The 25666-nt window shown below is 35.0% G+C and overlaps 4 protein-coding genes across 4 annotated transcripts; all 4 read right to left on the reverse strand.

The window, feature by feature from the left end:
* Positions 1 to 8542: 8542 nt before the first annotated feature.
* Positions 8543 to 11195, reverse strand: LOC133876501 (uncharacterized). The gene is made up of 4 exons (XM_062314791.1): positions 10609 to 11195; positions 9584 to 9731; positions 9361 to 9467; positions 8543 to 8973 (listed from the first exon to the last, which is right to left on the reverse strand). Exons 1-4 carry the CDS (start codon positions 11071 to 11073, stop codon positions 8932 to 8934), a joined length of 762 nt encoding a protein of 253 aa, XP_062170775.1. The 5' UTR covers positions 11074 to 11195; the 3' UTR covers positions 8543 to 8931.
* A 2171-nt stretch (positions 11196 to 13366) lies between these two features.
* LOC133876494 ((-)-isopiperitenol/(-)-carveol dehydrogenase, mitochondrial-like) lies at positions 13367 to 15870 on the reverse strand. Its single transcript, XM_062314784.1, has 2 exons — positions 15693 to 15870; positions 13367 to 14301 (listed from the first exon to the last, which is right to left on the reverse strand). The coding sequence occupies exon 2, from the start codon at positions 14223 to 14225 to the stop codon at positions 13440 to 13442; it is 786 nt and encodes a 261-aa protein (XP_062170768.1). The 5' UTR covers positions 14226 to 14301; positions 15693 to 15870; the 3' UTR covers positions 13367 to 13439.
* Positions 15871 to 22070: 6200 nt separating this feature from the next.
* Positions 22071 to 23154, reverse strand: LOC133875218 ((+)-cis,trans-nepetalactol synthase NEPS1-like). Its single transcript, XM_062313261.1, has one exon. It carries the CDS (start codon positions 23072 to 23074, stop codon positions 22289 to 22291), a length of 786 nt encoding a protein of 261 aa, XP_062169245.1. The 5' UTR covers positions 23075 to 23154; the 3' UTR covers positions 22071 to 22288.
* A 1232-nt stretch (positions 23155 to 24386) lies between these two features.
* LOC133875217 ((+)-cis,trans-nepetalactol synthase NEPS1-like) lies at positions 24387 to 25356 on the reverse strand. Its single transcript, XM_062313260.1, has one exon. The coding sequence runs from the start codon at positions 25260 to 25262 to the stop codon at positions 24465 to 24467; it is 798 nt and encodes a 265-aa protein (XP_062169244.1). The 5' UTR covers positions 25263 to 25356; the 3' UTR covers positions 24387 to 24464.
* Between the last annotated feature and the right edge of the window lie 310 nt (positions 25357 to 25666).

Consider the following 25666-nt stretch of genomic DNA (forward strand, 5'->3'; position numbering starts at 1 on the left):
CAGTCGGATTATATATTAAAAGTGATTTTAAAGATTAAGAGCAAATTGTAATTTTGTTAAACATTTAACTGAATTTTTAAAAATTAATTTTTTAAATTACATATTTTTAAATTATTATTATTAAATGCACTATTTTTAAAAATCACACATGCACTATATGTAGATATACTATAAAATCTACTTGCAAAAACTCAAGATTGGAATGCTTAAAATTGTAAGATATAATGTAAATAGTTCATTTCATAATAAAAAAAAAATTAAATATGAATTATCACAAAATAAACAAATCCAAGTTTATTTGAAAAATATGTAAACAAAGTCTAAACATAAAATATAGCTCGATGATATTATATATTTTAAATTGTTATTTTACAAATAATATTTCGTTACTTTATTTACGCTAAACAATGAAATCGAATTAATCTGGTCATATTAAAACAAGGTTCAATTGAATGCCTAGCTTTTCCATAGTGTTTATTTGTACACATTTAAATGAAAATAGTCCGTCCATAAATTTTCAAATAGTGAGTAGCTGCATCTGGTCTAAAGTGTGTAAGAGCTTTGCCTGCACAAAAGAGTTGACTTCAATATTTTTGCTGAGTATGATCTGTAGATATATATATTTCTTGTGGAAGTTATTGAAGCATCAATTAATACTGGTGGTGCTTTCTTTTTGTGTATTGGGGGTCAACTTCATGATTACTTAGCAAAATCACATTTTGTTTTTTCTTTCTATGAAAATAGGATTTATTTATTTTTATTATTATTTTTTTTTTTTTTCTGTTCCTCGTTGACAAGGTGATAAGATTTGAAAGTTGAAAATGGTGTATCTAAGCCGTGATCCAGTTTGATACCCTGCAATTCTTAATTAATTTTTTATTTATTATTATTTTAATATCTGGTTTATATTAATGTAAAAGCTTGAGAGTTGACATTGTTATTTTGGTACGAGTGTAATCTGGGTATAATATTAATTTTTTGTGGAGATTATTGTGTTAACTATGGAACAGCAGTTCACGCAACCACAACCTCATTCAACTGAAGTAATTAGAGATATGTATTTATCTTAAAGTGTAGTTAATTATGTAATTGATTGTGTAAAAACCAAGGATATATAGAACAAAGAAGATAAGAAATATGTTTATTTCTCGAATGAATTTTTACATAATTTTTCCTACTTTTACATAAGAAATAGTTAATTATGTAATTAATTGGCATCACATAATGTCAGAATGCGTGTAGTTGGATGTTACTTGTGGCTGAATTTTAAAGAATGCTTCATGAATCGTAACACTCTATGTGTTGCATCTAAATGGGGTGTGTGTGGCATCTCTAACGCCATGAAGTGGAAGCAAAAAGCCTCGTTTCGAGGCTCAAAACGCTCATTACCTTATATGTGGATAGCGGATAATAACCATATTTAATAAACATAATATCAACGCAAATGTAGATATCTTAAAGTAATAATTGCATATGCATTTTCAACCCTACTAATATCTGTTAAGTTGGTTCATCCTCACTATGTTTGAAAAAGTTATAGGTTTGACTACTTCTCGACAAGTTTGGACAGTAGTAGCCACCCACTTTGCTTCATTGGCGTGATCACGAATAAATCATTAAAAATATGTCATTACAAAATCTTCTCCAAGGTCCAAAAAAACCATGGTTAATTAGTTTATTCATGCCACAAAGTCGCTTGCTGACAAATTGGCTATTGCTGGAAGTCCTGTTGCAGATGATGAACTTTTTTCTTTTATCATTAGTGGACTCAACTCCTTTTGGACCTTTTGTGACATCGATCTTATTCTAGAGAAAGAAATTTGACATTTGAAAAATCTCAATAAGAATTACTCAACAACATATGAAACTATGTTGGATAATCAAAACCAAGTTGTTCCACTAAAACCAAATCCGCCTTATTCCCAAAAAAAAAAAAATTTGATAAAAGGTCAATTATTTGTCTTCCTAAACTCGAGCTTTCACCTTGAGTTTAAGAAACACGTTAGAATATAGGATGTATTTTTTTTAATATTGTGTTGATGTCATTTTCATTGTTTAGTATTTACTATAGATGTTTTATTATCTTACTTTAGCTATAAAATTATAAATATAAATACAACTATAAGCAAGTTAATAAGATGAAGACGTAACCTTAATTATAGTGCATTTATCAATAGTGAACGTAAGCCTTTTAAAGTCAAGAATTTGTCTCTTTTTCTTATATGTGCTTCCCCCTTTTCTCTTCATGCATTATTATATCGTAAATTAATTTCTACACTAATTGAAGCAATTTGTGTTGTGGGTGTCAACTTCAAGATGACTAATTAGTAATTAGGAGGCAATCACATTTTGTTTTCTTCTTTAATTTCTCTCCCAACGTAGGATTCTTTTTTCTTGGTTTTCCTCCATGACAGAATTGCATGATAAGATTTAAATTGATATTATAGAAATGGACGAGGGAGGGTTGGTGAAAGTCCAAATTTCACACGAATTGATAAAAAGTAAAATAATCTGCACCCTGACTTATATTTGTACGGTGAATTATATTCCATATATATTTAAAAATAAATAAATAAAATGGAAGTAATAATATTTTCGTAAAATATATATATATATATATAAAACTGCTCTATAATACTCCAAATCCGAGAATAGAAAAAGAGATGCTATTTTGTCGAATTCAGCAAAATGTCAGCGTCTCTTTGCTTTTTAAATTTCCAAAAAAAATCGTAGGAAAATGCATACGTCATCACATCAATCAACATTTCTTTTAAGTATTGCAAATGTTTTCTCAAAAAAAAAAAAAAAAAAAAAAAAAAAAAAAGTATTGCAAATGCAAACCCATCGAACTATCGAAGTCCATGGTGATGGTGATGGTGATGTTCTTGCTTATCATCTGGAGAACATAAAATGCTTTTACTGTATTATTTTTTAATTTTTGAAAAAAATAAAAAATTCTGATATGACCTTAAAAGTAATTTCTAGATTATAATAAATATACAATGTTTTTGGTTATTTGTTAAAAATGAGCCGGGGCCATTATCTTAGCCAAATTATCTGTTTGAAATTTTGGTAGAAGAAATTTGATAATATCATAGAAAGCTTTAGAAATGGGTAAATGAGTGTTTTAGGAATACTACAAATTTTAATATAATAAGCTTTTTATAAACTCGTATGACCGTTCATATTGGATTGTCACATCAGGCTTTAGTCATTAAAATTTAGACCATCACGTAACATTTATTATGTCTATAAGCTGACGTAGTGACGTTGTAGTTTATATAAGACTTATCGCGTTAGTCACTGTAATATGATCCGTTACATATTATATATATTTTTTGTAAAATGTGAACTCTCACGTATGTCAAAAGTCGTATGAATTAACAATTAAAGAGAAGTCTTGCTCGAAATGAAGCTTGTAGAGGAAAATAATAAGTCAAAATTATTTCATCATGTTTGTAATTTGGCAAAATGGGGCAATGTATATGAGTATACATTGTCAAACATCTTTGTCATGTTTAATAGATTTATGAATGTAATTGACCATTGAAAGGTATGTCTCAACCCAAACAATAACTCTCCCTCTAAACTTTTTTTCAATTAAAACATTTTAAAATAAGAAATACTACACATACTTTTAAGTGCTCACTTTTTAACGTAGAAGTGAAATTCACAATTGGATAATTCATGTACTTTCATTTGTTATTTCATCCAAAATAATTTTTACTGCTACGTCGAAGAGTAAATACTTAAGAGTAAACACTTGAAAATATGTGTAGCACTAATATTTTAAAATATGTAACTTGAATTAGAATTACATACGTGATATTTTGTTATCTATTTTATTTATTTGTTTCTTTGTTAATCTTTTACAGAGTAGCTTTAAATATGAATTACCAACATTTAACAAGTACAATATCATGAATAAATACACGATAGTTTTTTATCCATATTTGCTCCAATTACTGCTAGTTGCTGCTTTCACTAGACGATCTTGGCGTGCCTCGCATACCACGATTGAAGACTTTGGAACATCGTCTTCGCATCATCAATCAATTGCCCATACGGACTTTTAGGTTTTCATTCCTTCCGCAACACTTGTACCATCTCCAATGCATTACTCATCACTCTCTAGTAAGATATTATGAATACCCAAATCTTAACCAAGTTCCGGAGTCTTCCATGCCCCATATCCTTCAACTATTGTTGGGAACTATTGTTGGGTCAACTATAAAGGGTTTTGTGGAACACAGTTGCCAAAACATTCACCTCATGGTCTCTATCAATTATGCCCACACCCATAGTCTTTCTTAATTTACCTATGGCTACATCCCAATTAAAGAATTATTATGTCTCAATTTTGCTCAGCATTCCTTCTCACCCTTCGTGACTCTTCATGAAATTCCTCTACAAACTTCTCGGCACTTCTTATTAGCCGAAAAGGGTAGGGAATTAGGGTCATTTACAATTATTTGTCTGAATTTAAGAGAATTCGGGCATGTGATTATGAGAGAACATTTATGGGACCTACCTAATCAAATAAAAAATTGGCTATTTAACCACTTATCCGGTCAGGTGAGTCTCATAAGTAATATTTTATAATCATCTATCCAAATTCTCTCAAATTTAAAAAAATAATTATAAAGAACCCTGATTCAAAAGTAAATAAGATCATCTTCGAACACTATCGTATTTATGGGAAGCCAAATCCTAATGCATTTATCAAACTAATTTGTATAAAAATTTTAGGTTAAATTTAAAGGACTCACAAATATCCGAGGAAAGAAGGTCTCATTTTATAAATGCAACTAAAAGTTTTTTTTTTTTTTTTTAAAGATATATATGCAACTAAAAGTTCATTCCCATAAAGCTTCCCTTTCTTTGAAGGCCACTACCTTCCTTTGCGGCATATTGCATAGAAAGTTACAACCACTCAAAAGTGCAAGGTGTCCTCTCTTCCCAAAGCACGAGGCTCTTTTCCAGATTTCCTGCCGACCATTACGACGCCGGGTTGATGGGAGTTCAACAGATGCGCACCACGTGTGCGGCTAGATCGAATAGGCTCGTCAAACAAAGCATCACCATCAAGACAAGGTCCACCAAACGCACCCCTTGGAATCAAAAACTTGTGCGGGGCCCCACGACGTAGACGTCAACTGCAACGTGGCTCCAGATCTGAACCCTCATTGGCGGATAATCAGGTCAAAATAAGCTACGGCCCCACCACATGCTAATATTGATATATATTTTTTAAAATAAAAATTTATTCGCTTTCGAGAGAGAGGATACAGATAAGCATAGAAATGATAGAATGGAGGGATCTGTGGGAGTGGGGCCCCGTGGCAGGGGTAAGGAAGAGTCTTTGATGGTGACGCCACGCTTCTGTCCGTTGATAAGATCAATCTCATGTCACACGTGTACGGTTTCTTCCGGTGGGTCCACTTACAAGTGGCCATCTGGCCAAATTATCATGGCCTAATGGAAACGCTCGACCCCTCCATTGTTGATTTGTTGGATTTAACAATGGAAAACAAAAACAAAAACAAAAACAATGACTTGGATGGACGTTGATTATTAGAAGAAAAAAAAAAAAAAAAGAAGAAAATTATGGACTAACTATATAGAAGTGTTTAAAATTTTCAAAGCTATGAGAGTGGATTTATTTATGACAAAAAAATAAATACTGATTTTCTATTTATGAGGTGGGATATGAGAAATGAATGTCAATTTTCTATTAAAATTTCTATTTAACTCTCTAGATATTTTAAATATAAAAATGCAATGCCTTAGACATTCTATTAAAATATAAGGCCTTGTTTTGGGTTCATTTGGATTTCTAATTTCAATAAGTGAAATTTTAAAATATGAGATTGAAAAAGGTAAATTTTAAAAATACAGTAAAGTGTTTGGCAAAATTACAGTGTGTAATATATACTATTTCTCTTCAAAAAAAGAGAGAAGTTATGCAATACATGCCCGTCTATTCTGTAACTTCTTTTTTGTTATTATTATTATTATTGTTAAAGTATCAATTGTCACAAAAGTTTCAATATAAAAAAATAATAAGTTAAATTATTTAATTTATTCATTTTAGAATCATTATTTGGACTCAGAACATTGTTCGATACAATGTTAAATTATTTTTTATTCTAAAAATTTAAACATTTGGGAACAACTTTTATCAACTAAGATTTTCAACTCTCAAACTTTTTCAATTAAGAATAACATATATCAATAAATTGAAGGAAACTTTGCTATTAAGAAAGCTTGAGATACTTTTTTTTTTTTTAATGTTTACGGTTCTTCTCTGAATAATTTTAAACTGTTTCATGAGATTTTATGTGTTGAAATTGAGCATATAAGATCATTTGTGATATATATATATATATATATTCAAAATCGAAATAAAATTAATAAATTATAAAAACTTGTGACAACTGACAACTGACAACCGACCTTTATTAGTAGTTGACTCGGAGGTTGCAAGTTGCCTAAGCTTGTCCGACGATTAAATTTTATTTTCAATTTTTATTTTCAATTTTTAAAGATGCCAGTAATTTGACAATTACGTGGGTGCTGACATGTCGTAAGAGACAAAAATTGTGTTCCTAGTGATGCTAAGTGGTGGTGACGTGGCGAGCCGTTAGTTTTTGGACGAAAAACTTGACTGAGGTACTGATTTAGTCTTTTTCCAAAACAGAAATACCATCTATGATGCAAATTGAAATTTAGTTACCAAAAAATAAAGTTTCTAAAATTCAGATATTAAAAAATTATTTAACCCTTTTCTTTATTTAATTATTTATTTATTTTAGACAAAAGTTGGAGTGACTCAACACAAGCTTAACTCACACTAGATTCTTCACCCTATTTGTTATTTTCGATAGGCCGGAGAGGAGCCGATTCTTTATGCACAGAAGTATTTTTATATTTTTACATCATGTGAAATTATAAAAATATTCTTGTTTATAAATGACCGATTCTTCTCTAATTCTCATCTTTTGTAGTCTCCCTTTCAGGCTGTTATTGGTATTAAAAAAAAAAAAAGAAAAAGAAAAAGAAAAAAGCAACGTATATAATAAAAACTTACATCAATATAAGAGAAAGAAATAAATGCAATGCTCTAGAATTTGGGGCCTTCTGTCTGGTCAATTATATGAGAGAGATTCCTTTTCTGAATGGTTTTTAGAATTTTTTTTTTCTTTTATTTTAAAGTATTCTGATTTGTGAGAATAATTTTGAGTATTTTGAATTGTTTGTTAATATTTTTATTTAAAAAAAAAAAAAAAAAAAAAAACCCTCTCGAAATTCCTTTGTATGCCCAAAGTGACATGCCTAAATAAGAGAGAAAAATGTACTATAATTTGTTATAATATAATTAAATATTTAAATTCATCCATTTATATTAGCTCTAAGTTTGTAGAAGAAGTAATGGTTTAATATAGTATTAAAACAAAGGTTTTGAGTTTGAACTTTGTCTCTGTCATTCATCTCATATTTCAATTAAATATTTCATATGTTATGTCTCACCTATTAAGGAATAGTGTTAGAATATAAATTAAATGATTTGATTAATCCGTTCCTATTAGCTTAAGCTTTTGAGAAAAATTGCGATTTAACATAATTTTAAATGGGGAGCGTGAGAATATAAATTAAATTATTAGATACTTCATTTCCTATTAGCTTAAGTTTTTGGGATAAGTGATGTTTTAACATAATTTTAGTTTCAAGAATTCACCCAATTTTTGTTCTTTGGACATCGATTCTACCTTCTTTCTTTACCTTAAAACTAACACACACTTCCATCATGAATATTCTTGCGTCTAAGTCGGCCGTTATGTGTAAATGTACTAAGTCAAACGAATGAAAATAACTTCTATAAGGACTTGATACAAACCAAGTCTTTTGTGCCCTTCAATAAAAAATAGACACATCAGAAAATCACACCAAATCAAATAAATACGAAAACACACGATTTAAACACCACTGAATAGATATGTTTATATGTCATTTAAATGATGTATCATCTAAAAACCCATATATCATTTAAACACCACTGAATTTGATTGTCTAGAGAGGGTGGCCTAACCACCCCTAAGCTTGGGAAGGGGGGGTTTGACAACCTCTTTTAGCAGAATATGAGATGGTGGTTTAGTCGCCACCGCTAATATGGGATGATCTGATCACCCCTAAAAACTACAAAGTTGATTTATTTTTTATTTTGTATTTTATTTTAAAAAATATTAATAATGTCATCGTAAAAAAATTAACAGAAAGTAAACGGAAAAAACTATATGATAACCGCTTCAACTTTAGGAATAAGTTGATAACTTGTGAACCTAAGGGAGCGCTTTGATAAAAGTTCATACCTTAAGGGACCAATGGAGCTTTTTTTTTATTATTATTTTTTTGCAAATTAAGTTATTCTATTATCACTTTACAAGTGATCAAAGTTGTTGCAAGACAATGACCTACTAGAGCACATGCATAATAATAGTATAATAGTGAAGAATAAAGACAAAGAAAGGTTAGGAAGCATGAGTAAGCAACTTCAAGATCCTTAATCGGGCTTTAGAGTTTAGCTTAATTCATCTCACAAGTGCTCTGTATAGCCCATAAAAGTATTAATGGCGTGGAACCCCAGCAGAATCTGACATAAAAAAAAGCCACAGACACAATTTTAATATGCATACACAAAAATTCACCAGAGATTCATGTGTAAGTGTGTTTGTCATATCATCCCCCATGGAGGACTTAAATCCCCCAGTGATCTTAATCGCAGCCTTCTTAAAGATAAAGGTTGCAACCTCTATACAATCATATAACATCATTTTGTGTAAATTGATGCCTGCCCAAGCTTCCATTTTCCTCTCTAGGAGGCCACTCTTTGGAACAAGAATGTGGACAATATGCTATGAAATTATTTACAGATCAAAATTTGAAGTTGTTCTTCAAGTATAACACCATCTCTTGCTGTAGCAGTAGAAATGAAAGAAGAAAAATCAGACTTGTTAGTAACATATATATGGAAGCCAAAGAATTTTGCTAACATAGTACGTGTCTTGAGCATCTTGAAGGAAGAATAACCTCAAGTGATTACCAGAATAATTAAAGCAGAAAATAGTGAAACTCAGTATTTACTTTGATTGGTAATTCCTTTTTCAACATGGTCAGGACTCAATAATGAGTTTTCTTCAGAATAATCATCTATTAGCTGATATCAGCAGGAATGTTATGTCAGTTGAGAAAATTTTATTTGGAATCCATGAGTTTTTTATTCTTCCTCGAGATTTTTGGTTTCTTTTGCTAACACCCTTTGGAAATTAAATGAAATTTGTAAGGGAAAGAAAAAGAACTTACAATCAAACAAAGAAGGAAGCATCCAGTAGCGCTAGGGAACAAAGCAAACCAAAAATTCAAGTGGTGCAACTTAGCTCCATCAATGAACAGAATAGGCAAGCTTGCAGCTACATTTTGATTGTACAAACTTGCATTTTAGTACCGGATGTGGCCATGTGGGTTTCTTAGGAAGCCAGCAACAATGGAGAGGACAAGAGTAAAGCTATTTGAGGGCATTAATTACCTGGTGGGTGAGTGGCACCCGTGTAGATCATGAAGGCAATGGAAGCGGCCAGGGCAATGCTCCTAGCAAGCCATCCAGGCCCAAACATAGAGAATGCCAGAACACCAATGGCGGCACAGCCAATTTGAGCCATGAACATATTGTACTTCTGCAAAATTTGATACTACTTGATGTAAGTTCTTGTCATGTAGATGAAAAATTTAACACAGCCAATGGTACTAAGAATATTGTTGACAAAACATGGCTGAAATTGCAGGGGGTTAAGTTCAAGTGATGCCCTTTCGTTTCTGTTAGGTGAATTATTATTATTATTATTATTATTATTAGATGAATAAATGCTTTATAAAGTTCAAACTCAAAATGTCTACAAACAAGTAAGGGGATAAATGATTTTTTACATGACCTACGAAGCTGGTATGAGCTCAACACGACACAAAATTAGTAGACTAGTATGAGAGTTCTCACTTGTTTAGTTAAATGGGTCGAGTTATGTTTCGACACGATCCTAACCCGATATTTAGAGTTAAAATCTTTTTGCACGACCAGCAAATCTGACATAAACTAACACGAAATTAACGTATTAAGATTGAGAAGTTCAAACTCGTTTAGTTAAAAAAATTGAATTAAGGTTATCTATATAGTCTTGTACCTAAATTTAGACACAATCTAAACTCTACACACAATACAACCCCTAACAAGGTGAGTAGTTGACTTTCCACGATTTCAAACTACCATTTTTTTTTTTTTTTTCAAATGTACCCTCAAACAAAACAAAAAATTTCTGTAGGTCGGGTGGAAGAAGCTCTAAGCCCAGTGAGCTTTACTTTTGGGCCAGAGCGGCCCCTAGAAGGTCGACAATATAAACAATTTTGTCAACTTGTACACGTGTCAGGAGGGTCCATCGAAGCACGATTCTATCCAAAATTTATATGGGCCGAGCCATTGATCAACGTCAGCCCATTAAGGTCATTGTGGGCTGTTTCGACACAGCCCCAAGAGACAGAGAGAGAGAGAGAGAGAGATACCCGGGCAGCGGGAGAGGAGGGAGTGGCGAGGAGAACGGCAGAAACAGCCCCCAAAGGTGCAATTGTCATTGAAATCCCTTTTGGGGCCAAAACCTGATCCAACTTCCCCAATATCGCCATTGCTGCGAATGCCCCTGCAGAAGGCCAGAGGACATCGCTGAGGGAAGGAGCCGCAGGGCGCTTCCCAGGTTTCCAATCGTCCCAGAATGGTGCCGGTGCGGCCACGTTGCTTGATGATGCCACCACCCCATGTTCTGCTCTTCTTCTTCTTCCTTTGCTGCTAATTATACTTCTCCCATCAGTTTGATTGAAACCAAGACGCCTTTCTAAAACAAGTGCTTTGTTTCGAACGAAATGGGTGTTGATTAGCGATGAAATTGCTGGAGAAATTGAACGCAACGATGGCGGTATCAATGAACTATTTTGATGAATATGACAGCAGCTAGTCCTTAATTGCATGCCCATTTCTCAGATCCCCCACCCTTCTCTCTCTCACTCTCTCTCTCTCTCTCTACCTTCCACTTGTTCCTGGTGGCCGGATATGATCCAATCCAATCACAACCTCAGGACAGATTTCAGTGTTTATGATGTGTGTGGTGTCAAAGGTGGGCTTTTGGGGAGGTCGAAAGGTCATATTGGATACAAATGCTGAATTAATTACAAATGGCTCAAAAGGCAGACCAAAAGTCATCGGTGGCGCCAAAATTAATTAATTAATTCCAACAATCATCATTTTTTAATTTTTTTTTTTTGGGTGAATAAACAAGGGGGATTTTCAGTTTTTCATCTTAAATTTCTAACATCAACCGAAATCATGCTATATACGGGCATTTCAAACAATGTTAATCTTCTAATTATTCAATAACATTTGAAGCAAGATATAGAGAAGATGTAAGATTTCAGACTTGAGACTTGAGAGAGAGGAATTAGTGTTTACCAAAACAGAGTTACGAGAGAGAACTTTTCCATGTCAATATACCTAGAGATAGGGGTGAGCAAAAACCCGCAAACCCGCCCCAACCCGCACTCCCCGCCCCTCCCCGCCCCTAAAATTGCGGTTTTTGATTTTTTTTTTTTACGGGTACGGGTTGGATTTTAACCAACCCGTGCGGGGCGGGGCGGGGCGCGGGTTTAATCTCTTTTTTTCCCCGGATCCCCGCCCCGCCCCGCCCCTCCCCGCGCCCCCCCCCCTCATATATTTTCCTTTTCTTCTAGATTCTTCTTCTTCTCTTCTTCTCTTCTTCCTTCTTTTTCTCTTCTTCTTCACAGATTCACAACCACCCTCTCATATATTTTCTTTTTCTTTTTCTTCCAGATTTTTCTTCTTCTTCTTGCACCATTCTTCTTCTCTTCTTCCTTATTTTTTTCTTATTCTTCACAGATTCACAGTCCCCCCCCCCCCTCTCATATATTTTCTTTTTCTTTTTCTCCCAGATTTTTCTTCTTCTTCCTGCACCATTCTTCTTCTCTTCTTCCTTATTTTTCTCTTCTTCTTCACAAATTCATAGCCCCCCTCTCATATATTTTCTTTTTCTTCCAGATTATTCTTATTCTTTCTGCACCATTCTTCTTCTCTTCTTCTTCACAGAATCACCCCCCTCTCATATATTTTCTTTTCTTTTTCTTCCTGCACCATTTTTTTTTTTTTTTTTTAGGTGTTCTACACCCATGGGGATCCCCGCATACCCGCGGGGATCCCCGCCCCTCAACCCCACCCCATCCCCACCCGCCCCATGCGGGTGCATGGGGATTTTTGCGGGTTGCGGGTTTCCTTTGGGAAACCCGCACCCCTGCAGGGCGGGGCCAAAAAAAGGGCATCCCCGCCCCCCCCCCCCGCCCCATGCTCAGCCCTACCTAGAGAAGGGAGGAGGGGGGGGGGGGGGGGGGGGGAGTGGGGAGGGGCAGGCGGCGTAGAGGTGGGACAAGCGGTGGCGTCGAGGATAGAGAGAGGGAGGCGGTGAGGAATAATCCACGTGTCATTCCATTTGTTGACGTATATAATAAAACGCCAAGAATTAGTTCATGTGTCATTTTTAATTCTTGACTTATATTAAAAAATGTCAGAGAATTATGGGATGTTTGGGTACATTATTTTTCAAAAACAAATTTTATTGCTATTTATTGGTATTTGCAAATTTTCAAAAACAAATCAAATTTTATGCTACTTTTTTTAATTTTGTATCAGAAAGTTAAATCATCCAAACATATTTTTCAACTTTATTTTGCATCGGAATTTGTGCAATAAATTATAATTGAATTTAGATTTCAAAAAATTGAACACCCATTTCTTAGCGTATAAAAATTAACGCCCAGAAAGTACTGACATCCGAAGAAAAAAAAAACTTTGATACATACACTTTTCCCCGTGTTTCACGTGAACGCAAAGAAAAAAAAGAAGAAGATTTAAATATACTTTTTTTTTTTTTATAGTGATTCTAAACTTTTTACAAACTCCCATTACAATATCTTAATGATAAAAAAAGAAATTAAACAACAAATTTGGTAGGTAAATTTAATTGTTGTGAGATGAAAATGTGACCTTTAACATTACTCTCTTATTGTTGCATCATTTTTTATTGGTGAGCTATTTAGATAGTGATTTTCAATTATTCATAGAATCTAATTCTATTCTCAACACAAAAGATATATAAGCTTTTTGTTTGATAACACTCTTTTCTTTTCCTTTCTATTTTTAATTTTTAAAACAAAAATAATAACAAACAACTCAAAACATAAAACACACAATTATTTTAATATTTTTTATTTTAATATTTATGTAACGTTATAACACTTTTTCAAACAAGAAATACCATTTAAAAAACATTAACAACCTACGGAGACACGAAGCCACCGTCCACCAGGAGATCATGTCCAGTCACGAACTCATTGCACGCAAGGAACAGCACAGCATCTGCCACGTCCTTCACCTCCAGCGCAACCCCTTTCAACCTCCTGTATTTCTCATACACCTTCTCAACCTCCTCCACGCTCCTCCCTAGCGCCTGGGTGGTCAACGGCGTTGCGAGTCCACCCGGAGACACGCAGTTCACCCTAATCCCGTGCACCCCAAGCTGAACGCTGGCAGACCGAACCAGGCCCACCACCGCGTGCTTTGACATGCAATAATCGGTGCTCCTCGGCGCACCGTGACAACCGGTCACGCTCCCTGTGCACACGATACTCCGCTTCTCGCTCCCTTCGACCATCACACGCGCCGCGTGTTTCACGCACAAGGCCATGCCACGCGCATTGACAGCAAACAGTCGGTCCAACTGTGCAAAGTCAAGCTCAAGGACTGTCTGGTCGGAGGAACTTAGGATCCCAGCATTGCTGAACATGATGTCGAGCTGGCCATGTTTCTGGACGGTAGATTCCACCATGGTTTTGACTTGGTCTTCGTCGGTAACATCACAATGCACGTAGTTGCACTTGTCTGTGCCAATGGATGTGGCTACTTGGTGACCCAGTTGGTCTTGGATATCGGCGATCACGACCATGCGTGTGCCATGTTCGGCAAAAAGGCGCGCCGTGGCCTCGCCTATGCCTCTTGCACCGCCGGTGATTATGGCTACCTTGCCCTGTAGTCTGTTGTTGGACACTGCGGAGGAGTTTGTCATCGTAAAATCCTCCACACAGTAGAATTGGGGAGACTACTGAGCTAGCTAGTAACTGTTATTATAGTTGGCCGGTAACCTGTTAAATCAGAAAGCAAATGGCCCCATTTAGAAAGCACCATTGTTGGTCAAGTAGAAAACGATAAAATATTTTTGTATAACAGGACTTCAATTTATTATGAGTTTTGCTTTACTTTGCTAAAAAACTGTTGGCCGGACATATAAAATATATTAATATATAAGCCCGATATACAGTTGAATGAAACTGCACGTATAATAGCATGAACAAGAAAGGAAATATATTAATTAATTAATTACGTAATCAAGATATAATATGATAATATAACAAAAGTAATATACTAACATCTCCTTTTAAACTTTAGGCGGCGAAACCAACTTGAGTTTGCAGAAAACATCGTTAACAAATGGACTAGGTGGATGAGATTTCTTGTAGATGTCGACAAGTTGTTTATTGGTGGAGACTAATCGTTCGTAGATATAAGGTGTTGTGCTGAAGATGATGTCACAATCAATTTTGGTATGTTTGGTGCACTAATGAAAAACATCATTATGGACAGCTAATGATGCTTTAATTGTCATGATGAATTGGAAACACGACAAGAAATTTGGTTATTAAAAGTAACAAAGTCGATTGTTAAAATGTAAATGTCGTCGCAAATGACTTTTAGCAACGACAGTTCTTCACTGTAAAGTCGTCGTTGTTGCTTCATCATGAAATGTTATTCGCGACGACTTATAAAGTCGTCATGGATAACTTGTTATTCATGGCGACTTATGTAGTCTACGAGGATAAGAAGTCATTTGTAACGACTACATTACTAGTCGTGAATAATTTTGTATTATTTTTTCTTTTTCTCGAAAAAAAAAAATTATGTTACATTTTTTTAATTTTTCATTGCAATTAATTTTGGCATGGGTGCATGATAGAGAACAAAAATCACTCATATATACATTATACAAGTATTCAAACTACAAATACCTTAATACAACACTCACGTGCATTAATCAAAGTTCTGAAACTAGATAAAAATGTTAAAAAAAGGGATAAATGTACTTTGGCCTCTTCAAGTTTTCAACTAACAACTAATTTTTTATTTAGCCCCATAAATTGATATACATGACACTTAGATACATTAAACTACTATTTTGTTGCAATTAAATTGCTGCATTAAAGTCAATTTTCTTATGATACTCTTCATTTCAAGTTGAGTCAAGTCCACAAGCGGCTTGATTCGACTCGAACTCGAGCTTTAGTCAATATTAGCGAAATGTTTGATCCGAGCCCGAGCTCGATTAAGATGCCTTGCGAGCCCTAATTTAGCAGTTCGGCTCAATTAGGTCTTGTTTATGTTTGTAATTTTTTAAATGTGATAATTAAAAAAAAAAAAAAGAAAAAAAAGAAAGAAAGAAGAAGCTAGATGCATGGGTATAAATAAGCCTGGAACGAACCTTGCAATGCTGCTCAACCACTATACCACTTCTCTCCAAACGTTGCACTGCGTCTCAACTCGCGTCGTTCCATGCATATATGCACCATGCTGTAACGAATATTACCTGGTGAATGTTTTACAGTTTCAGATCATGGACAAGTGAGAGAACAAATAGAAAGATAAAGAACAGTCTTTGGTATTTGGGAGAGAAGAAAGATGTTATAGAAAACCACAAGTAATGTTGGAGTATTAAAAGGTGCGTTGGTTGGTGGGCATTAAATGGGGATGGTAAGGGGGATGAAGCTTTAATGGCTGAGATTAATCGAATGGCAGGAGGGGAAGGGATTTTTTCTTAAAAGGACTTGCAAAATTCGAGGCTGAAAAAGCCTTAAATGGCTGAGATTTGCACGAAGAAATCTATGGGTTGAGAATTAGAAACAAGGATTGGGAAAAGGAACACATCCATGAAGCAAGTGCATCATCTGAGCATGGGAAAAGTGTTGGACTCTAGGGTCATCCATGAAGCAAGTGCATCATCTGAGAATGGGAAAAGTGTTGGACTGTAGGGTGACTTTCACCCATCAATGTGTGAGGCCCACTATTTTTATTTTTTTTATTTTTTTTTTCCCGACTTGTAGATTTGATTTGGATTTAAAAAAACAAGACCTATTTGTATTAGGACTTGGACTTAGACTCCTCTAAATTAGATTAGGAGTTAGTTTTGCTCTTTATAAAAACAGTGGTGCTCACTTATTGTTAGATACACAAAGGCAAAAGAATTTTTGTGTCCTCTGATTAGCTTAGTGTGCTAAGACATTTAGAGAAAAAAAAAATAGAGTTTTTTTTTATTATTCTCCTTTGTATGAGAATAAGATTTGGGTGTATTACAGTTTTGGATTTTGAGTGATTTTTTTTCTTATAACCATCTTAATAGTGAATATTTTGTGATTGCATCTGTCAATAGACGTACATACTTAGCTCATATTAAGGGAACTAGCTACTTAAATCTTGGTATCTGTAGAGATTAATTTAATTTTATTGTCTTTTTATTTTTTGCATCTCACAGGTCTTACGAAATATGATAAATTTCCTAACAAAAAGAACATTAGAAAGAATGAAAAAACAAAAAGAAAAGAAAGAAAGTAATCTGACGTACTAATTAAACTAAGGCAAGTAAAATATTTGCAAGAAGTTCATAAAAAAAGAAACCAGCAGATCTTAAAGGTGCTTAGTATTTGGAATTGCCTATATATCATGGCAGCAACAGCAACAGCAACAGCAACAGTATCAATCCGGCCAATGGATTCAGCTACTCTTTGGCCTACTCTTTGCCCGCCCATAAATACGTTTTATTCTCACACACTCACAGCTCCTCTTTATCGTCTAGATTTCTTGCTCTTCCTCACAACTCCTCGCAGTATATGAAACAGTATGTTAAGGACCCGGGTTTGAGACCGTGTGACTGGTTTGGTGAAAGGTACAGCGACAGGGTTTACGTCCCTGTGCTTACCTATGTTGGAAAGGTAGATGATACGAGGTATTCGAGGTACCTCTGCCTCCTAACAACTACTGGAGTTGGGTTGATAATTTTTCTGCATGATTTTATTCATTCGAATCCCCCATATAACTAGGGTGAATTACAAATACAGCAGTAATTGCTTGATTACCATAATTTTGGGAAAGTATAATTCCCTTAATTAGCTTCCTATAAATCAGCTACTGATTGGAAAGTCCTAAGAATAAGGGGATTGTGTTTTTCCCCAGTTGTAGCCTAAGAATAAGGAATTTACTTCCCAATCAGTAGCTGATTTATAGGAAGCTAATTAAGGGAATTATACTTTCCCAAAATTATGGTAATCAAGCAATTACTGCTGTATTTGTAATTCACCCTAGTTATATGGGGGATTCGAATGAATAAAATCATGCAGAAAAATTATCAACCCAACTCCAGTAGTTGTTAGGAGGCAGAGGTACCTCGAATACCTCGTATCATCTACCTTTCCAACATAGGTAAGCACAGGGACGTAAACCCTGCCGCTGTACCTTTCACCAAACCAGTCACACGGTCTCAAACCCGGGTCCTTAACACAGTAATAATAGCTTGAAAGTTAAAAATTATATTTTTATCTAACAACTATCTCATAATAATGACATGCCAATCCCAACCAAACCGTAAATTTTGATTTTAATTATTTTATATTAAAATTTTTATATTGTGAGTAAAAGTCAATATCTATAGGTTAATAATTATAAAATCATTTTTCAAAAATATAATTTCAACTAAAAACATTAGATAATCTAACAAAAAAAAAGTAATCGTCTAGCTACAGGGTCATCCATTTGCACCATATTTTATATCAAAACAAACGGAGGTGAGTCAATAGCCTTGTAGGCTGCAACTGTTGCTCACTGCCTTGGAGTCTGTCATTGTAAATCACACAATAGAGACGGGCTGGCTAATGATCGAGGTGGTAACTCTTATTGGTTTCAAGAAGATGGACAATACTGTTAACTTGTTAAATCAGAAAGCAGTGCCTTCTATTTAGAAATTAAGCACAAGACCAATATAGTTGGTAACCTGTTAAATCAGAAAGCAAATTTCTCTCCATCCAGAAAGCACTATTGTATGTTACGTAGAAAACGATAGAATATTTTTCTATAACAGGACTTCTATTTATTATTAGTTTTGCTTTAATTTGCTAGAAAACAATAACCCATGACAAAAAACTTGCACTATTGTATATATATTTGTATGGGCAGTCTAATATCGTATGTAGGGCTTATAATTTTTGATACGATTCGTGAATTCAACCAAAGATTAACAGATTAGGGTTGAAAGGTTTTATCCATTTAATTCAATAAATTAGATTATGATTGACTTATATAGCTAGTTTTATACTCATGTTTTGACACGAAATTAGTTGGTTAAAGATTAGGAGTTTGACTCGTTTCAATCTATTAAATGAGTTGGGTTAGGGTTGACATCGATAATTTTATATTCATGCATTGACACAACCCGAACATCGAACATAAATTGCCAACCCCTAATTGCATGTTAAGTAGAAAACCTAGTACATTGAGTGTTCGCTAATATTGTTTATTGGTATTTATGCACCTTAAATTTTATGTGGTCATTTTTGTGTAGGTATGTAACCCTAATTAAGGTACGAGTGATGAGGACGAGAGAAGAGATAATTGGGTTTTGTAGTTTTATTTAAGTTCTAATAATAGGGTTATTAATATTTTTAATTTTATTTAATTTTCAAGAGTTAAGGATATTTTTATAATTCAATAAATGGGGTTTTCCCTATCTTTAGGTGTACGACCTTACACTTCTGACACGTATAGATGAACAATTAAATCCTTAAGGATCATCCTGTCTAGGACCTCTTCCTTTTCAATGCAATCTCGTTAACACAATCATATATATAAGAGAGTTTTTGTATTTGACACACTGTGATAATGCTTGAAATCATTAGCAACAAATGCAATTTAAGTGGGTTATATTGATCGAGGACCAAGTTGGTGATTGCTAATCCCAAGTGAATATATATGATGGCTTTAGAGCTCAACCTTTTGAACGAAATGCAACCTTTTCAAGCTATTTCTTGTAGGGTTGGCAAAACAGGTACTCGACATGATTCGTTAAAACCTACGACCCGTTTAAGGTAGACCCAAATACGACTTGTTTATGTTAAGAGATCGGAGCTCCAGACACAACACGACACGGCTATTTCACGAGTCACCCGACACGACCCGTAAAACCCGTTTAACATAATGGGTCGTATCGGGTCGATACGACCCTTTTGACCCATTTTTAAGACTAAAACTATGATCAAGAATCATCAAGCAACAGAACCAAAATCAAACACTCTTCCAAGTATTAAAACCAAAAAGAAAGGAAAGTAAAAATAAGGAAACTAGATGAGATTGAAGATGACCGAGAGTTTTTTCTCATTGCTTCAGCTCATCCATTAATTACAAAGCATTTACACTAACAAGTAACAACACCACTGAGACTTAACAAGCCATTTCCCGAAACAAATGAAAGATTCAAAATGCTATAACAATGGAAATCAACTATTAACATACCGGCAGTACCGAATGCGACATCGGTGGAACAGAGAGAGAGAGAGCGGCAGAGAGACTGGGACAGCGTTGGCAGTTGGCAGCGAGCGCTGAGTGGAGAGCAGCAAGCGTCGAGCGTTGGCAGTCGGCAACGAGCGCTGAGTAGAGAGGTTGGAGAGCAGAGACTAGAGAGACTAAGAGAGAGAGCGTCGACTCGAGCGGGTCCAGGCGTCCAGCGGGATTGCGGGAGGAAGAAGAAGGGGCTGCGGCAACACGGTGCAGAGCTGAAGAAGAAGAAAATGGAAGAAGAAGAGAAGGGCGGCGGAATTGATTCAGCTAAAAGAAAAAGTTAGAGTTTTGATAGTTTTGATTTTTGAACTTTTGTGTGTTTGTTGTCACTTTGTGTTTTCAACTTTTTGACTAAAACAAAAAATCAGAAATATGTTAAATAGCTAATAAGCCCATTCCCGAATTTCCCGGATTTCCCCCCCCCCCCCCCCCCTTTTTATTTTTATTTTTAAGTTTAATCGTGTCTGGCGGGTCACCCCCGCCAGAATGAGTTAAACGGGTTGACCCGTTTATGACCCAAACCCATTTAAGGTAGACCCAAACTCGCTAATTTCGTATCATGTTATCGGGTCGTGTCAAAATTGTTAGCCCTAATTTCTTGCTTGGCTAATTATGGTGTCTGAAATCGGCTAGCAGAAGGATCTCTTGGTGATTGAGAGAGTTGTGCTATTCCATGATGCAGAAGGATGCAATGGAGTTGGAGAGACAGAGATAAAAGGGAGGAAGAAAAAAAAAAAAAAAAATTTAAATTAATATTTAAAGAAAATAAATAGTAGAATAGCCAGAGAATCAGCTGGAGTGTTTATAGAAAAATATATAGGTAAAATAAAAATTTATAGTTTTCAATAGCTATTTTAGCCTGTGTTTGTTGGAGATGCTCTAAAGGAGCAGGAGCTTAATCTGATGGGCTTTTCCTTCAAAGATGCGGAGTGTGCAGGGGCAAACTTAACCTTGGGTCTTCAAAAATTAGCTTCTTTAAATTTTATTCTCTTATTTAAATGTAGGAAAATTTCTTAAAAACCTCTTGAATCAATTTATTTTTATTTTTTTATTGTTTCGTAAACTAAAAAAACTCAAAAGAACCAAAAATTATACCTTAAATTTAGAGAAACAAAAATAGTTTCCTTAACCTTAAAAGACAAAATTATAGCTGATTAACATGTTTATAAACCGGGAAGATTTTACTGGCACATGCACAAAAGCTAGTAAAATTTATATTACACAAGTGTGCATCAGGTTTAAGGTTTAAGGTTTAATCTTTTGAATACAGATAATTATTATTAAAAAAAATATATATTCTTTTACTTCTCTTGTCCTTTTATTATTCTCTCACTTTTCAAAATTATCATTAGATTTGTTCGAACCATATTATCTCACACATGAACCCCACATATTTCATGGTAACTTTAGAAAGTAGGAAGATGAGAGAAAGAAGAGGAATGCTAGAGTTCCTTCTAGTGTTCTTCTAGAAGGACATAAATGTAATAAAAAAATTACATCTATGTCCTTGTGAATGACATGAATACAATTTTTTTATTTTTTTATTACATTTATATTTTTCTAGATGAACATCAGAAGAACACTAGAAGAAGTTCTAACATTCCTCAAAAAAAGAAAGTAGAGAATGTATGGATTACAAACCCTACAATTTATATATTCTCAAATTATTCAATTTAGGTTGTTTTAAGCATCAAAACACTTGGAAAATGTCATATATTAAAAATGTGGCATGTTATTGAGTTAGACAGAAAGAATTTCCTTTCCAAAATACTTTATTTTTACTTTTGCAAAGACATTTTTTCTTCATAAAATCAAAATAAAATTTTTGGCTAAATTTTTTTTTGACAACATAAAGAAGAAGAAGCGATGAAAATAATATACTCAATTCACAACTGTAAAATGCCATCTTTTTAATAAGTGACATTTTTCATGCATTTCGATGCCTAAAAAGGGCCAAAATTACGTAATTTGTGAATTTAAAATTTCTTTGAAATTGTAAAGAATCTTAATCCAGAATGTATAGCATGTAAAAAAAAAATTAAGAAAATAGTGATATACTGATATACAGGCCTTTGAAATTTCCTTCCCACTCTCCTTCTCTTATTTTCATTTCTCCTAAAAAAAATTAACTTCAAAATTATTCTTAATTTTTTTTTATAATTTTTTTTTATTTTTATTTTCATATGAATTATTTCAACTTTATATCCCATTAATTATATTTTACCGTCAATCAAGATAAAAAAAAAAAAAAGAAGGGAGAAAATTTTAAATAGGAGAGTGATTCATGGGACGGTTTCACCGTTACTTTTGAATAAAAAATAATTTTTAATAAAAAGTGACTTATGATATGACATTAAAAGTCACTTTTTTATTAAAAAAATTACTTTTATTATTCAAAAGTCACGGGTGGGGTACGGAAATCAAATAATGATATACAACAGTTTATTGCCAAGGGCCAAGGCATTGCTCACCGTCTAACTACTGAGACACGAAGCTACCATCCACTAAGAGATCATGTCCTGTCACAAACTCATTACGTGCAAGGAACAGCACAGCATCTGCGATATCCTTCACGTTCAGCACAGCCCCTTTCAACCTCGCGTATGTCTCATACGCCTTCTCAATCTCCCCCGCGCTCTTCCCTAGCGCCTGGATCGTCAAAGGCGTCGCCAGCGCATTCGGTGACACGCAGTTCACCCTAATCCCGTGCACCCCAAGCTGCACGCTCGCCGATCGAACCAGCCCCAGCACTGCGTGCTTCGACATGCAGTAATCAGTTCGCCTCTTGCCGCCGTGGCTAGCTGCCACGCTCCCCGTGCACACGATATTCCCCCTCACGCGCCCTTCGACCATCACACGCGCCGCGTGTTTCACGCACAATGCCATGCCTCGGGCGTTGACTGCGAACAGTCGGTCAAACTGCAAAAAGTCAAGCTCAAGGACAGTCTGATCGGAGGCACTTAGAATCCCAGCGTTGCTAAACATGATGTCGAGCTGGCCGTGTTTCTGGACGGTAGATTCCACCATGGTTTTGACTTGGTCCTCGTCGGCAACGTCACAGTGCACGTAGTTGCACTTGTCTATGCCAATGGATGTGGCTACTTGATGCCCCAGTTGGTCTTGGATGTCGGCGATCACGACCATGCGCGTGCCATGTTGAGCAAAAAGGCGCGCCGTGGCCTCGCCTATGCCGCTTGCACCGCCGGTGATTATGGCTACTTTGCCCTGTAGACTGTTGTTGGGCACTGCGGAGGAGTCTGTCATTGTAAACCACACAATAGAGATGGGCAGAGCAATTATTAGCTACGAACTCTTATTATTATATTATTTTCCTTCTTTTTTTTTTTTTTTTTTTGAAAATATATTATTTTCCTTCTGAGCAGCAACAATTAATTGTTGTTGGTAGAGAGATGAGTCATTTTCTTTTCTTTTTTATGTAGAATAATTTCACTTCACGTGCAATGTTTCTTTTCTTTTCTTTTTTCTAAGCAAAAAGAATAATGAAAAAAAAAAAAGAAAAAAAAAAAAAAGGAAAAAAGGTACTTCAGTGTTCGTGGATCCCACCTCTGGGTAAAGTTCAAGGACTATTTGATCCGTGTTCATCATAGATGATAAGGGCAAGGGGCACAACGAAGCCCATGGAGTTTGGTTATGGCTTATGGGGGATGCCGAATTTGCAGCATGATGACGTTTCTGTACATGCGGCATGCCGAATAAGGATTTCTTATAATTTCAAATAAATTATAAATTATAAATTCTTAAATTACTGAATTTAGGTCATTTTTAAAGATATATGGTTTGAAAATTTTCATTTATGAAAAAGAAGGCATGGAATCGAGGGCGTCATAAAAATTGTTTAAATTTTGTAATTTGAGAATTTACAACTTTAAAAAAAATTATAAGAAATCATGATCTTAAAATAGTCCCACATCACTTGTAGTTTGAGAATTTCTTATAATATCAGTTCTATGATTCATATTTACTTCGTATTAAATAGAGGTGTACCTACGGTAGGTGTTACTACTACATCTTGATATTAATTAAACACGTATTGAAAATTGGCTTATATTTTTATATAAATTTTGTCTATAATCTATTCTATGACAAACAGTTAATATAAAACTATTTTATGACAAAGTTTGAAGATAATCCAAGAGGAAATTTGTCAACAGGGGAAAAAAAAAAAAAAAAAAAAAATCCTTTTTGAATTTATTAAGGTCATTATCTGATTTTATATATATAAACAACATGACTTGCAGGATTAGGGCTTTGCTCCATATATGGTTGAGAGCCAGGGCTAACTGATCAACAGGCCTTAGCTCCCAATTTTACTTGTTAATATTATGGTAATTAAGCTTTTGAGTCTCATGCCTCAATCATATATATTAATGAATGATCGATCACCACAATGCCATAATCATATATATATATATATATATATATATATATATATATATATATATATATATATATATATATATTTATATTTATGATCCCCATATTCCCACCATACTACTTTAACCATCACTACATTTCTTTAGAGAGACAATTTGTGCAATAGAATTCAAAGCATATATTCAAGATGAATATCACATCGTGTTATTTATTCATTTGAAGCTTTGTGTTTAATTTTTTTAGAATTAAGTAGATTATTTTAGCTATTTAGGTGGCCACCATCCAGCACTAAGTTATGCCCTGTGACAAACGCAGAATCATTAGATGCAAGAAACAGCAGTGCATCGGCAACGTGATTCTCTTTCAATACAACCCCCTTCAGAGGACTCTGCGGCTCAAAAATCTTTTCTACTTCCTCGGCTTGCTCAGGATCCACCCCAAGCACATGGCATACCAGTGGCGTTGCTACTATAAACGGTGATACGCAGTTCACTCTGATCCCATGCACTCCAAGCTGCTTGCTTGCCGATCGAACCAGCCCAAGCACTGCGTGCTTGGACATAAAGTAATCAAGGTATTTGTCAGAACCAGTGCAAGAGGCCAAGCTGGCCGTGCACACAATGCTCCCCCTAACGTGCCCATTAACCATCGCGCGCGCTGCGTGCTTTACACAAGCCGCCATGCCGCGAACGTTGACCGCAAAGAGGCGGTCAAGTTCTGAAAAATCAAGATCAAGAATGGTCTGATCAGACCTACTTCCAACCCCAGCATTACTCAGCATTATGTCGAGCTGTGTGTAGTTTTGGACGGTCCATCCCACCATGGATTTGACTTGCTCTTCGTCCGAAACATCACAATGGATGTAGATAGCATGCTCTAATCCAATGGAGTCAGCTACTCTTTGGCCTGCTTCATCTTGTACATCAGCGATCACCACCATACGTGCACCATGATTGGCAAAAAGTCGGGCGGCTGCCTCTCCAATGCCGCTTGCACCCCCGGTGACTATGACCACCTTGCCATCCAGTTTCTTCTTGCACAATGCGGATTCAGCCATTTTTTCACAAACGATTGAAGCTGAGATGATACCTAAAAGCCAACCACTATATATATAAAATTCAACCCCATATCACTCTTTCTCCGCAACAGTATTTGTTGGGTAGCGCGAAGCTTCCCTCTCTCTGTGTAGAAAAATTTGCAGGCGGCAGAGTATTTTATTTGGGCAGTTCATGTTTGAGATAGATAGGACAGTGACACTCAACCAATAACATTTTTTTATTTATTTTTTGGGTAAATTACTCCACCAACTACACGGCCCGCCATCCAATTGTGCATCGAAGTTAAACGTCTTATCTCTATCAATTTTCTCGTGTCTCGTGCAATGCCTAGGCAATAAATTGGATATCACTATTATAATTATTATTATTTTTTACATGCTATACACAAGATTAAAAATCTCCA

This window comes from Alnus glutinosa, chromosome 8, assembly GCF_958979055.1.
Source record: "Alnus glutinosa chromosome 8, dhAlnGlut1.1, whole genome shotgun sequence".
NCBI classification, from domain to species: Eukaryota; Viridiplantae; Streptophyta; class Magnoliopsida; order Fagales; family Betulaceae; genus Alnus; species Alnus glutinosa.